Genomic DNA, 15,876 nt, shown 5'->3' on the forward strand with positions numbered 1-15,876 from the left:
AACCTGTCACGCAGCAGTGAAATCCTCCTCTCTTATACAACATAATCACTATCGCGAAAGGGAAATCCATCCCGCTGATCGATATAACAACTTTTCTCTGACACGCCGGGGGCACCCTCCAAAGACCCGACCGCTCTATTACCCGGTCTCCGAAGGGGGGTCCGCGAGGGTCGGACGGACGACCGGTTTTCCACTTTCCTTTTCCATAACACCCGCGGCCGGTCAAATCCGCACAAATGCCAAACGGTTGCCATGTGGGAAGGGGCTCCTTGGAAAAGCTCGTTCGTTTCTCTCGGCGTGGCCATCACATACGGCGCGGCGCGGTCTGGCCCCAGAGGTTCATCGCAACACCAAGGCTCTTTCTCTCGCGCGGAGTTTACAGCCAGCCAGCCAGCCAGTCAGCCCAGCCGGCCGGTGAAGATCAAGGTAAGAGAGCTCTCCGATGAGTTCCACGAATGACTTCGAACAATGCAGGGTGGCCAGATCTTCACATTTCAACAACTTTGAAAAGCTTTCTGTTCTCGGATTGGTTTTCTTTGTAAGTAATTTTAAACAAACAAGAGTTCGTTGAATGTCTTTTAGGTTTATTTTGAAGAATGTTAAAAAATCTTAATATGTTTGTAAAGAAACTTTTGGTTGGTTGTAAAATATTGAACAAGAATGTTCCGAAAGGCGTTTGGGGCATATTTATGAGGAAAGAAAACAAATCTAGAGTATTTTTTTAACAGAAAAGGTCATATATGCCATAATAGCCTCCCAACTTCCTAAGTAACGAACATTTAGAAAAATTATTAAAAGAATTCTTGAAATCTTTTTCAAAATATATCAATCTTGGAAAGCCTTTTGGAAGTTCAAGAAAACACTCCAAAATATCCAATCCAACAAGTTCTCTTGGCAACTCTGCCCAACCAACTCCTCCACGGTGAAAGACACTCACTTTGAGGGGGCGCCCGATGCATCGGCTTTGGGGAGGCCCCTTTCGAAGCAGCTCGCTCATCGACGCTGTCTTCGGGGTGGCGCTTTTATTGGTGGAAATTGCAATCTTGATCTTGGGGTCCGGGCTGGGCGGACCTGGTATATAAGCTTCAAGTGAAGATGAACACCGGTTGAAAAGTGTGAAAACCTTCGTAACGCGCGGAACTCGCAGCTGTGTTGTGTGGTGCGATTTTTGGCGGGAAAGTGTGAACAGTGCTGGAAAGCAGAAACCCTTTTTTGGCGCATGGACGAATTGGTGTGACCCTTTGAGGCTGATTGAACGGACTTGTGATTAAGACATTATCCAGTGACATTCTAGTGAAGGACAATTTCCATGATAATTTAGCAGTGGTTCAGATCGTGTGACTGCGCAAAACTGTGAGAGAAAAATGTTGCTCAAGGTGAGTCCAATTAAGAGCTCAATCAAACGTAAAGGATTCAACGAACTCGCCAACCTAGGGCTGAACGGAGCTGTCCCCTGCTGTGATTCGAATGAAACTGTGCGACTTTAAATTACCTTTAGCAATTTTACCATTATCAATTTCAAAAGAAATAAAATATTTGTAATGAAAATTCATGTCCAAAATATTTAAAATATTAAAGAGTACATTAAATCAAAAAATGGCACTAAAGGGTTTAAAACCCACAATATCAAAGCTGCTGGCGACGAATTTTGCACTTAGCCATAAAAAATGTTCTGAACTTGTGTCTTTCTCACAAACTTGATCGACTTGACAGGCTTGGTGGACTTGGATACGCACCAGAAGTTATGGTGCTCTTGCCGCGTGAATGTCGTTCTAATGTGCGGCTTGATTTCGTTGCCACCACTAGATTGCGGACTGATCTTGACGCGCAAGAAGTTGTGAGTTGCGGAATTTCGCAAACGCATTTGAACCGATGTGTGAATTGCGATGTAGAATTCCACAATTTTGGATGGTCATGGTGAAAGTTGTAGATAAATATGAATGTGAATGACAATTTTCATTACCTCAGGATTGCAATGCAGGTTTAAATAGGGGGAGAGGGGGAAATATGCACCCCCGGGGCAAAATGCACCCCCAGCATTTCTCGATATTGGGAAGAATTTTCTGGGGAAAAAATCATAGAAATTGGAAGCTAAACATTGTAAAAATATGCTGGAAATGTTTGAGCATGGTAGGATAAAAACAGCCAAAGTTATTTGAAAAATTTTAAAATGTTTTGTTTTGATCTAATTTTCAATAAACCTTTAATATGATTTTTGGACAATATAAAAATCATTTATTGATATTGTAAGTGTTGATTTATATAGTTTTTGCCACAATCTTCATTATTCTATAGATAGATGAGTCCAAAAACATTTTAAACAAATATGTATAATTGAATTTTATGTGATAAGCGTGGTCGGAGCCAAATGCACCGCTGTAATGCTCCTTTGTAAAAACAGCGGTGTCATCTAGTGTTGGTTAGTGAAAACTGTTTTAACCCGGTGCATTTTGCCCCATTGTTGTGTTGCATTTTGCCTCGTTGTAGTGCATTTTGCCCCAATGTTGTGGTGCATATTGCCCCGTATGATTGTTTGGAATGAATCAGAAATATTTTATGAAATTTGCATTTTTAAACAATTTTGAGGTTTTACAAATGGATGACGAAGTATAATAGTTGTTTTAGAACATCTAACAAAATTCTTCCACAGAATCGATGTTATGGGTTTTCCCTTAACATTCCAACGCCCAAGGCTCCAAAAAAGTTGGAACGGTAACTTCAACTCGCTGGTTCTCGGGCATAACTCACCCAATCAAGACAATTCTTTTTTCTAGTGATTTGTTAGGATGTCTAGATGATCCTAGAACTTTGCAGAACTTAATTTGATCTAATCTGTAATTTTTGCGATCAAAAACATCGTTCCAACTTTTTTTTTCGCGTGTAAAAAAAAATTCGCCAAAAATTCCGCGGAGGCTGTCGTTTCAAAAAAGTTGGAACGATGTTTTTGATCGCAAAAATTACAGATTTGATCAAATTAAGTTCTGCAAAATTTTAGGATCATCTAGACATTCTTACAAATCCCTGGAAACAAGAATCGTCCCGATTGGTTGAGTTATGCCCGAGAACCAGCGAGTTGAAGTTGCCGTTCCAACTTTTTTGGGAGGCTTGGGCGTCCGTGTAAGTTTGACATGCGTTGGGCGTTCCAGTGTTAAGGGGTGCATATTACCCCCTCTCCCCCTAATAGCAAAGCAATTTATCTAAGGTTTAGTTAGCGAGCAGCATTCGGAAACTGGGGTACGTTTTCAGAATCTAGATAAAGAAACATTGTGAATACAAAGAGACGAGTTGTTCCTTTTAATTCCGCTATATATTTTTAATATCTTGACAGATACGTATTTCGTCTACTACTTGCAGACTTCATCAGTGTTCTGTTCTCGAGAACAGTCGAGAACAGAACACTGATGAAGTCTGCAAGTAGTAGACGAAATACGTATCTGTCAAGATATTAAAAATATATAGCGGAATTAAAAGGAACAACTCGTCTCTTTGTATTCACAGTAATGCATTCTGCTAAAACGCTCAACCAAACCACAAAGAAACATTGTTTTGTTCGAAGGGCTGGGTTTCTAACTTTTAAATAAGATTGTGCAAACTTCGTTTCTAGAATAAATGTTGCCTTTTTGACTGCAGTTTTCTTCAAACTTATTTTTTTACATGATTTCATTGATGCATAACTAATATAATTTAAAATTTACGACAGCTTAATAATCTTTTCATATAGCCACATCAATTAAAAAACTAACTTAATCCACCTATGTGGTTGATGCCTTCGTCACTATTCACCAGCAATGCCGCGCCGTCGTGCTAACTTGTCGTACGTGCATTTTGGGCCAAATTGAGTTAAGAACGCCGTTTAGTGCAGCTCACAATGCCTCACCTTTTGACCTTCACAGATCCCCAAAATTCGATTTCAATCCTGAGATATTCAACGAAATCCGAAAAACTCCTTGCATTTTTGTCTCTTTACACGAGAAAATAGTTTCAGTCTTGTCGTGCTATCTTGTCACTCCTCGAAAATTGATGTAAGTGCGACAGCTGACCAAAGGGATTTCAGGTCAGAACGCGATTGACGCACGTACAAGTTAGACTACCGTAAATATTTGTAATTATAACTCGGGACTCCAGCAACCAACTTCAATCAACCTTCTGAACAATGCACATAATGGTCAGCCAAACAAAACGTGTTTGTTATGTGGTTTGGTTGAGCGTTTTAGCAGAATGCATTACTGTGAATACAAAGAGACGAGTTGTTCCTTTTAATTCCGCTATATATTTTAATATCTTGACAGATACGTATTTCGTCTACTACTTGCAGACTTCATCAGTGTTCTGTTCTCGACTGAAGGTTCATCGCTGGTGTATCCATATTTGTAGTTACTGTAGGTACTACCTCCTCGTTCTTCTTTTGTGCCTGTATAGGTAACAGCTTAAACAGCCACGTTGAGCCGTTACCTGAATCCTTGTTGAGTAAACGTTTGTTGCCTGCCTTGAAGATTTCCAAACTTTCAGCGACAGCCAGCTTCGATGGGTTAGTGATGTGTCTTAAGATGACCGCGTCGCTAGCTGTGATGTTATGTTTTTCCTCGATGATGTGTTCGGTTACTGCTGACTTGAAATGGGGGACAAATCCTTTCCGTTTTTCCTCCATGGCAATTTTGACATATGTGTGTATATGCTCATCCAACCTGGTTTGCAGCAATCTCTTAGTTTGTCCAATGTAGCTCATATCACAGTGGCCGCAGGATACCTCGTAGATGCCGGGTTTGCCTAAAGTCGGTATGGGGTCTTTCGTTGAACCTAAGATGGATTCCAACTGGCTGTTTCTACTGCTGAACACTAAATCGATGCCAAATTTAGCCAGTTTTTGTCGTAATGGGCGTGTTATCCTGTAGTCGAATTCTACTGCTGCTCTTCGTAGTGGCTCTGCTGATGGCGTAAGGGTTGTGAGTGAAGTTCTGTGCAGTTTTCTTTCCTTCTTATCGATGATTGCTTGGATAGTTGTTCTGCTGTAACCGTTGATTTCCGCTGTTTCAAATATGTACTCCAATTCTTTCTGTTTTCCTGCTTCGCTGAGGGGTAAAGTTGTCATCCTATGTATAAAATAATGATATGCTGCCATCTTATGTTGGAATGAATGGTTTGACGTGGCTGGGATTGTTCTTCTGGTGTTTGTTGGCTTCCTGTAGATCTCGAAAGAAAACGAAGATGGGCAACCTGGTTCTCTTAGGATCAGGATGTCTAAGAAAGGTAACTTTCCTTCGACTTCCATTTCGTAAGTGAACTTGATGCTCCTGCGTGCACTGTTTATGGTGTCCAGTACCGTTGTTAGTGAGTCCCTTTTGATGATGCAGAAGATGTCATCTACGTATCTCCACCAACGTTCTGGTAGTAGGTTTTTGGTTTGTAGTTCGTGTTCCAAAGCTGCCATATAGTGCGAAGTGCGAATCAGAAAGGAAACGCAAGATACTGGACAACAAATTCCGACAACTGATTTCCCACATTGCCCCTACAATGAAACCAGTAGTTAAACCCTTAGAAGAGTTCGTTGTTAATCGTTCTTCTGAAACTTTTTCAGAAGAACAGTTAACTTTACTCAACAAAGGTCTTAAGTACGCGGTATCATCAAAACCAAACCTGGAAAACATTGTTATCGACATCGAAACTGTTATCAATGCTAACAGCATCGACGAAAAACAGACAAAACCTCCCCCGCTCCTTCCAGCACAAATCAACAGCGTCAGGATGACGGTATCCAAATTAATACGAGAAGCAACAACAAAACACCAGGACAACGCCGAAGTACGAGTAGTGAAGGAACTCAAGGAGAAACCCGTGTACTACCTAAAAGCGGACAAGGGAAACCGAGTAGTAATCATGGACCGGGACGAATACGACAAGGAACTTCTTGAGAAACTCGGAAACAGGGAAAAATATTCACTACAACGAGGATACACGCTAATCGATATGGTCAAAAAAGTAGAGAACACCATCAAAGAATGTGCAGGCCTTTTGAAATCGGTTGGGAAAACTGCAAAATCGTTGAGAGTACCGAACCCAACTCTACCAAGGATTAAAGCACTACCTAAAGTGCATAAACCAGGCAACGAGATGCGAGAAATCATTTCAGCAGTGGATGCCCCAACCAGTCGGATCGCAAAGTGGCTTGTCGAGGAATTCAAGAGTATGCCGAAACCCTTCCCGAGCCGTTCGATCATCAGTTCGCAGGTGTTCACAAAGGAGCTCTTAGAGTCGGGACCGATAGCTGAGGATGAAATAATGGTTTCCTTCGACGTAACAGCACTGTTCCCAAGCATACCAGTAAAAAACGCAATAGGAACTCTACGGGATTGGCTGCAATCACAATACGAGGGAGAACCATGGAGACAAAAAACGATCCAGTATATAACATTCGTCAAATTATGCATGGAACAGAGCTACTTCCAGTTCAGGGATTGCATCTACCAACAGAGGATGGGAGCATCGATGGGTAACCCACTGTCACCGTTCATGAGCGATGTTTATATGGCAGCTTTGGAACACGAACTACAAACCAAAAACCTACTACCAGAACGTTGGTGGAGATACGTAGATGACATCTTCTGCATCATCAAAAGGGACTCACTAACAACGGTACTGGACACCATAAACAGTGCACGCAGGAGCATCAAGTTCACTTACGAAATGGAAGTCGAAGGAAAGTTACCTTTCTTAGACATCCTGATCCTAAGAGAACCAGGTTGCCCATCTTCGTTTTCTTTCGAGATCTACAGGAAGCCAACAAACACCAGAAGAACAATCCCAGCCACGTCAAACCATTCATTCCAACATAAGATGGCAGCATATCATTATTTTATACATAGGATGACAACTTTACCCCTCAGCGAAGCAGGAAAACAGAAAGAATTGGAGTACATATTTGAAACAGCGGAAATCAACGGTTACAGCAGAACAACTATCCAAGCAATCATCGATAAGAAGGAAAGAAAACTGCACAGAACTTCACTCACAACCCTTACGCCATCAGCAGAGCCACTACGAAGAGCAGCAGTAGAATTCGACTACAGGATAACACGCCCATTACGACAAAAACTGGCTAAATTTGGCATCGATTTAGTGTTCAGCAGTAGAAACAGCCAGTTGGAATCCATCTTAGGTTCAACGAAAGACCCCATACCGACTTTAGGCAAACCCGGCATCTACGAGGTATCCTGCGGCCACTGTGATATGAGCTACATTGGACAAACTAAGAGATTGCTGCAAACCAGGTTGGATGAGCATATACACACATATGTCAAAATTGCCATGGAGGAAAAACGGAAAGGATTTGTCCCCCATTTCAAGTCAGCAGTAACCGAACACATCATCGAGGAAAAACATAACATCACAGCTAGCGACGCGGTCATCTTAAGACACATCACTAACCCATCGAAGCTGGCTGTCGCTGAAAGTTTGGAAATCTTCAAGGCAGGCAACAAACGTTTACTCAACAAGGATTCAGGTAACGGCTCAACGTGGCTGTTTAAGCTGTTACCTATACAGGCACAAAAGAAGAACGAGGAGGTAGTACCTACAGTAACTACAAATATGGATACACCAGCGATGAACCTTCAGTCGAGAACAGAACACTGATGAAGTCTGCAAGTAGTAGACGAAATACGTATCTGTCAAGATATTAAAATATATAGCGGAATTAAAAGGAACAACTCGTCTCTTTGTATTCACAGTGTTTGTTATTGTTTACATTGCGTACTTTCGTTTTTGTTTATTCAAGGTCAAACATTAATACGCGTTTCACTCGAAGCGTCGAAATGACGGGTGCGACAAGATAGCACGACGACGTCGAATGGCTGATACACATCTTGTTTTGTTATGGATCTGGAATGAAAAATAACACAAATATTACTTACAGTATGTAAAAAAAGTATTTACACCCCTCGGGCACTATGCACATTTTGTGATGAAACATGTAAACAATTTAATGTTGACATAAACCTAGTACTACGTTTTGTTCAGAAGCTCATGCCGAACATTTTGCTGCAAAAATCTCATGAAAAGATGTTTTCTATAAATAATTGTATAACAAATACTATTACAAAAATAAAAAAGGTGCAAAAAAAGTTTGTACACCTTTCGAAAAATTAACATAAATAAAGTTATTTGTTGACAAATCACCATAAATCCAGTCTCCCAACTCCAAATAGGCATCCTTGACTGATTAAAAAAATATTTTTTATTGAATATAAAGTTTACTAATTACTTAGTTTAAAATTTTATATAACTCTGGAAATTCTATATAAAACTTATCTAAACTTAATTTTGCAAACTTCCAATTTAACTAAATGTCAATATATTACCATACAATTGCTAAATAATCATTCTGGAGTGAGTATAACACCGTTTTGGGGGTCTTTGTATCGCTAGGATAGATTTTTCGTTGGAATTTCGTACCAACCCGGAATTACGTCGTCGGAAAATCCGCCGGCATCCGAACCGGTACACAATTAACAAGTCAACCTATATGGCATCGGAAAGGGCATAATATGTCCGATCTTTTGATAGCCATACATCTAGGTTTTCTATAAAACCCACGTTTTAAAATACCTGTGCAAAAAGTAAGTTTGATCCACGAGAACAAAAATTACGAAATTCCATACATTTTTGGCAGATTGCTCAAACGAAACCATAACAACGTTTTTGCCTAGGTATTTAAAAACGTGGGTTTTATAGAAAACCTAGATGTATGGCTATCAAAAGATCGGACATATTATGCCCTTTCCGATGCCATATAGGTTGACTTGTTAATTGTGTACCGGTTCGGATGCCGGCGGATTTTCCGACGACGTAATTCCGGGTTGGTACGAAATTCCAACGAAAAATCTATCCTAGCGATACAAAGACCCCCAAAACGGTGTTATACTCACTCCAGAATGATTATTTAGCAATTGTATGGTAATATATTGACATTTAGTTAAATTGGAAGTTTGCAAAATTAAGTTTAGATAAGTTTTATATAGAATTTCCAGAGTTATATAAAATTTTATACTAAGTAATTAGTAAACTTTATATTCAATAAAAAATATTGTTTTAATCAGTCAAGGATGCCTATTTGGAGTTGGGAGACTGGATTTATGGTGATTTGTCAACAAATAACTTTATTTATGTTAATTTTTCGAAAGGTGAACACACTTTTTTTGCACCTTTTTTATTTTTGTAATAGTATTTGTTATATGACTTTTAATAGATACATCTTTTCATGAGCTTTTTGCAGCAAAATGTTCGGCATGAGCTTCTGAACAAAACGTAGTACTAGGTTTATGTCAACATCAAATTGTTAACATGTTTCATCACAAAATGTGCATAGTGCCCAAGGGGTGTAAATACTTTTTTTACATACTGTAAGTGATCATAACTTGAGACAGGGTTGCTAGATCTTCAATATTTTGGTCTCGTTGAAGAGGCTTCCAATTACCTAACCATGTTGGATGTCGGATGATGGATCCGGACATAGTTTACAAAAATGTTAGTAACTCGGGACTCCAGCAACCAACTTCAATCAACCTTCTGCACATAATGGCCAGCCGAACAAAACGTGTTTGTTATTGTTTACATTGCGTGCTTTCGTTTTTGTTTATTCAAGGTCAAACATTAATACCCGTTTCTCTCGGAGCGTCGAAATGACGGGTGCAACAAAATAGCACGACAACCTCGAATGGCTGATACACATCTTGTTTTGTTATAGATCCGGAATAAAAAATAACACAAATATTACTTAAGTGATCATAACTTGAGGCAGGATTGCCAGATCTTCAACATTTTAGTCTCGTTGAAGAGTCTTCCAATTACCTAACCATGTTGGATGTCGGATGATGGATCCGGACATAGTTTACAAAAATGTTAGTGAGATCAGGCTTCAAAAAAGTACATAAATTTCACTTAAGTGTTCTTAACTTGAGACAAGGTTGCCAGAACATCAATAATAAAACGTTGATAATGGGCCAGGCAGGATCAGTAGGATGTTTACTAAACGAGTTTTGTTTTTTTTTTTCAAATGCATTTAATTATAGTACTTAAGACTAAAGTTGTAAATAATGCAACAAGAATAGAAATTACCTCCCGCTAGTTTTTCAATCTCCCCGCGCTGATTCATACCACCCCTGCAGGCACTGCCAGCATGGAAAGCTTCACCAAACGATCACACATTGTATAATAATGGAACAGGTTTAGATCGGAAATGGTTAAGTAACACCGCGTGAGTGTGCGAGAGACGATAAGTGTTGCAACTGCAAACTGCCATCACTGACCGTGGGGACCACTCCAGCTGACGATTGTGTGATGCATTAGATTGCAGGCGCGTTACAACAGGCCGTTTGCAAAACGGGTTGATATGGCCAATTGCAGGCCAGGAACTGCACTTTCACTTTCGATGCAAACGTGCACAACTCGTGTGTGGGGGGGCTGGATTAGATAGAGCAGGGTCTGCACTTTTAATTTGCATGCCGATTGAGGCCTATTTTTTGCGCTCAAGCACATTACTTTTGTTTTTTTCCTGTAGAAAGGAAATGACGGCAGCTCCATGTAAAAAGTCTTTGTCAAGCATTCTTGTTAATTTGATAAAGCTTCAGTATTGGACAAAAAGAGTTTTTAATCAATAATTTATTTTATTTCAAAATGGCCGAAGGCCTTACGTCATTATATTCCGCACATTACCATCGTTGAATAATCTCACCGATTTCCCTTTATTTTCATCTTTTATATCAACCAAATCAATCTCCTATGGATATCATGATGCCATACTTATAACATCGTTAAATTAACGAGCTCTGCATTTATTATCACCTTCCAAAACTGTCAAATTTGGCTGTCGTGGGATTGGCTTAACGGCTCTCTTTCCAAGTTTTACCTTTTCTCACCTTATTAGATAACTTTTGTGTTGATCATGATTTACTTACAACTTTTATGATTTAATTTTTTCATATTACAGCTTTGCATCACATATAGGAAACGGTCATAAATCTTTTCATTAGATATTCAGAATATTTTTCAATTAGGCTGCAATTATCGATTTCTCAACTTTTAGCCCCGTGGAAATGAACTGCCCATTTAAGGCGCCGGCACAGGGAGGGCAAATGCGTGTGATTAAGGCGTTCCAAGTAGCATGATCAATTTGCAATCAAAAATTTCCAAGAATTGCCTCCGCTTCCAACGAGACGACAGTTGGTGCGAGCGAAGAAAAAAAAATGATAGGAAAATCAGTTGAAAAATATTAGATAATCGATTGCATTTGCATAAAATTATAGACTACGCACCAGGAATGCAAAATTAAACGAAGTGTGGTGCTTGCCGCAGATTTTTGTTTTTCCATCCTACGCGCGTAGAGAGGTGACTTTGGGAATTTTATAAACGGTCTCTCCAGCGGGTCGTTTTGGTCTGGGGTCGTATGAATGACTGCAGAAGTGCAAGGTATACGGTTGCGGTTGGCCACCAATGTCGAACGAGCAGGGTCGTAATTATTATAATTGAAAGCGTCAACGATGCCGCCACACATGCCATTTTGCGTTAGTGGGCTGTTCAATGACTTCACAGTTTGGCCACTGATTAAACAGTTGAACAAATATTTAGTTTTCAAATGTTCTTTACCTCAATCCCTGCAGACTGACGCCAAATAGTTTTTGTGGAGCTTAACAAAAATTCTTTTGAAATATTTACAAAAAATATTAATGGCCAATACTGCCTCCTCGTCACACTTCGGGAGCATCCATAAACCACGTGGACAGTTTTTTGGAAATCTCCACCCCTCCCCCCCCATCTTTTTTTTATGGAGCGTGGACAATCGCCAGTCCCCCCCCCCCCTAAGGTGTCCACATGGTTTTTGATTGGTTGTACGATTGGTTGTTCGCAAATCGACTTTTCTTTTTTCCGACTTTTGTTTTATTTTTGGATACAGAGAAACTTTGTCCACCATTAGTTTTCCATACAAGTCTCCATACAATTTTGAGGGCTGGTCATACAAAATTGTCATGTGAATTTATGAAATTTTGTATCTAGAGAAGGGATTTTCTGATCGATTTGGTGTCTTCGGCAATGTTGTATGTTAGGTTAGGACTTCGAAAAAAAAGGTACACGGAAACACAAAATTCCGATTTTTTTATTAAACATTTAAACATTACAAATTAAATTCCCAAAATACGCATTTTTTATTTTATTTTTTTTTTACAAAATTCTGTTAAAAGGATTGTGTAGGAGACATCTTAATATGATTTAGCAGAAAAAACTCGCTCCTAGAACAAATCCTCTCGTTTTGGCTTTTAGGTAATATGTTTGAAAATCTCTACTTCATACATTGCAGCATGTCAACACGATTCAATCGAACAAGAAACACTGTTGGGTTTTGATCCTATCTTTGTATTTGTGCATCATTTTAGTTGATTTTAACCCAATGTCAGCCCCTCAAAGGGGTGAGATTGGGTTAATTTACAAATGATTGGCATTTAAGTTCATCAAATTCCTCATTATATTGGGAAAATGTAATTAAGCTCCAAGAACGTTTAAATTGTTTTTATTTATTAAGAAATTACGAGAGCTGTAGGTATTGTTTTTTGGCCCCACTGACGGTACTACACTTTCAGGTATAAAGTCACACTTTGAAAATGACCTGTCACTTTTTGTAGATGGGCAATGTGTGTTAACAAAACGAAATAAACCAATTGGTGCTAACAAGGAGATTCACCAAAAATCTTCAACTGATTGATCTGCTTCGAGAAGTTCGGGAGCGATTTGCAAGCGAAAAAGATTTTTTTTGCGATTATTCCATCCCTGGTTTTAAGCGACTAAAAAATACATTTTCTGAGCCATAATGCATAAAGCATGTATTAGACTACGAGAAACAACAAACAAACTCGCACTTTTTGGCAGTTTGTCAGTTTGCCTGCATTTGTTTGCATAAACGTCAGCCTGCAGATTTTGCTTTGTTTGCGAGTTTGGCAAACTGTCAAACACGAAAATGTGCGAGTTTGTTTGTATGTTTTTTTTTGTCATAGTCTAATACCTCCTTGATGGTGCGAAATCTGGTTTAGGAGATATTAATTGATTGGAAAATATCGAAACCTGGGCAAAGACCATCTAAGAACACGTGGACACTTTTTTGGAATCGCAGACCCCCCCCCCCCCTCCCTCTCCCCCTCGTGGACAATTGCCATACGAAAACAAATCTTTTTTGACGCAAACTTGAATTTACAATCGAAAAATACTTTACAATGTTTTTGATAAATTTTTATGTTTCCTGCGTGACACCTAATAAGCCTATATTTTTCAACTGACGATATTTCGGAAACGATTGGTTTGATTTTCAAATTTCAAAAATTCATTTACAAAGTTTTGCAAAATGGTAAAAAAATGCGAAATTGTAGTGAACTACTCAATTACAAATTAGATTAAGTTAGATTTTATTTAAACAATTGATGTATCGATTTATTCGTTATGACTTTGACTCGTGCTATCTTGTCAAACGTCGCTGTTTGGCGTTATTGCCAAAAAAAACGCGTTTCGATGTTTGACTTTGAATAGGGATCGTTCAAAAATTACGTCCAAGAATTGGGGGAGGAGGGGGAGTCTGGGGTTTGTGACATCCCTAAAATCTTAAGAGGTAATATTTGATTGGGTTATTCAAAAACTAGAGCACGCAATGTAAACAATAACAAACACGTTTTGTTTGGCTGACCATTGTGTGCATTGTCCCGAAGTTTGTTTGAATTTGATTGCCGGAGTCCCGAGTTATAATTAAAAATGTTTACAGTAGTCGGGCATATACGCGTGTCAAACGCACTCTGACTAAAATCCCTTTAACCATTTTTCGCACTTGCAGCAATTTTCAGGGTGTGTCAAGATAGCACGATCAGATCGAATCTTCTTTCATATGAAGAGGGACAACAACGCACGGATTTTTTTCCGGTTTTTATTGAAATCCATTTTTTTGTAATCTGTGAAAGTCAAATGTGAGACATTTAAAGCAGCACAACATCGACGTGCGACAAGGTTGCACAAACACGATGACGAGTCGTACTAGGCAATATACGTGATTTCATTATGACTTTAACTTTTCTGATGTAGCCCATCACAAGTAACCTCATAAGTCACAACTGCACATTAGGGACCGACAAAACACATTTTGATATGTACTAGGCGCAACTAATTAAGTTAGGGTCCCCTGCGACATGATTTATGTTTGGCCACATGCCCGTGAGAACATGTCCCTGAGACGGATAAATGACAAGTTTGAAATGGTGGGCCCCAGATTCGGCGCCGCCGCCGCTGTCGCCGCTAGCCACCAGGGTTCTAACATTACAACTCTTTCGGCTCGGGGACTGGAATTAGCCCTGCAGGAATTTTATTGATGATTTATTGGCGACGGTTGCGAGATCCGCCACGATCCAATTAAAATCCAAACTCACGCATGTCAGCGGCGGCGGTTAACATTTGACAGTGTTGCCATACCGGAGCGGTTATTAATTTACTGCACTTTGTGTGTTCGCGCGACACTTGGAATGCCAAAATGGGGTCCGAGGTAAAACCTTTAATCGACAGCTTAGAATGCACACTGGAAGCCGACCTTCACGTGGTCGGCCACGGGGGGCAATCAAAACTTATTGACAGTTTGATAAACGCAATAAAAGTGCAACGCGCCGCGGCCAACCCAAAAATGGGAGGCCAGAGAGCGGCCAGCGAGAGCCTTAGGACGCCGTCGGTGGGAATGTCCTCTGCATAGCTCTGGTCGGGAGGCGCATTCACACGGTTTAGCAGCTGCTTTTGGACCTCGGAATCGATAAAGACACAACTCGGGGGCAGTGAACGCATTCCCAGTTTGGCACCACCTCAAGAGACTAGACACACTTAAGCGAAAGTAGACTGGATTCTGGCTCCGGCTTGGCCGAAGACTTTGAACAGTCCCTGGCTGCTTCGAGTAAGGACTGCTGAGCGAGCAATAACGATCAAGACTAACGACGGCTAGAGGTCGTAAATGTAATGCGTTAAATTATGGGTAATTTTGAAGAAAAAAGGTTACGTCGTAATAAATTATTAAAATAATGCAAAAGGTGGTTTTAATTTCACCTTTATTTTGTCGAGTTTGGGGCTTGGTTCCACAATTAACTGCAATCGTTCATACAAAATAGCAATGGCAGGTTCAGGCGATTCGTGGACGCCGTGGTTGGAATAGCAACCCAAAGGTCAACATTTTTATGATGGCTCAAATTCATGTATTTATTGAAAAATCTGTCTGTCTGTAGCTATTGAAATGAAGAAATTAAGCAATAAAAAACATTTAAATAATCGAATCGGCTACTTTGGCGTGCACAAACGCACGATTCGAGTCGTCAGTCTAATTGCAGGTTTGGCAAACAGTTAGTACTGACAGAACATAAATGTACCATTGCGACACGTTCTAATGGCATAATCACAGATCACACTGCTGTCTGCCTGGCGGTGTTGTTATTAGCAGGTCGTTTGCCGCAGAATCACATTCATTATCGAATCCGTTGGGCTGGGTAATTAACCATTTCCATTAGGAAAATTGCGACTGATTGTCACCTGCCGCGCGAATTACGACACGCCAGGCTCCATTACACTCAGTTGAAATTTATAATTTGTATCCACCTCATAAAAAATGTAAAATGTAAAAATGTAAATTGAAGTTGTTATAGCGCTTTTCCAAAGTTATACTGAACAATATTTCGATATGTCAATGCTAAGGCAATTTGAAAATTATGCGATTTTAAGCAATTATTAAATAACTGGCTCAATGCAACTGAATGTACTCTCCATAGTGCAAACAACATATCTCAATATTTCGCATCCGGCTCACAAATCGACCATCGTCGTCGT

The 15,876-nt window shown here is 39.8% G+C and overlaps 1 protein-coding gene across 1 annotated transcript in view; it reads left to right on the forward strand.

The window, feature by feature from the left end:
* Positions 1–1,135: 1,135 nt before the first annotated feature.
* The window catches only part of LOC120421674 (uncharacterized), a 28,692-nt gene continuing 13,951 nt past the window's right edge, over positions 1,136–15,876 (forward strand). Inside the window, exon 1 of the mRNA XM_039584904.2 lies at positions 1,136–1,376. Within this exon, the coding sequence (XP_039440838.1) occupies positions 1,365–1,376 (12 nt within the window). The 5' untranslated portion in view covers positions 1,136–1,364. The remainder of the gene's footprint in view (positions 1,377–15,876) is intronic.

The sequence above is a fragment of the Culex pipiens genome, chromosome 3, assembly GCF_016801865.2.
Source record: "Culex pipiens pallens isolate TS chromosome 3, TS_CPP_V2, whole genome shotgun sequence".
In the NCBI taxonomy this organism is placed as follows: domain Eukaryota; kingdom Metazoa; phylum Arthropoda; class Insecta; order Diptera; family Culicidae; genus Culex; species Culex pipiens.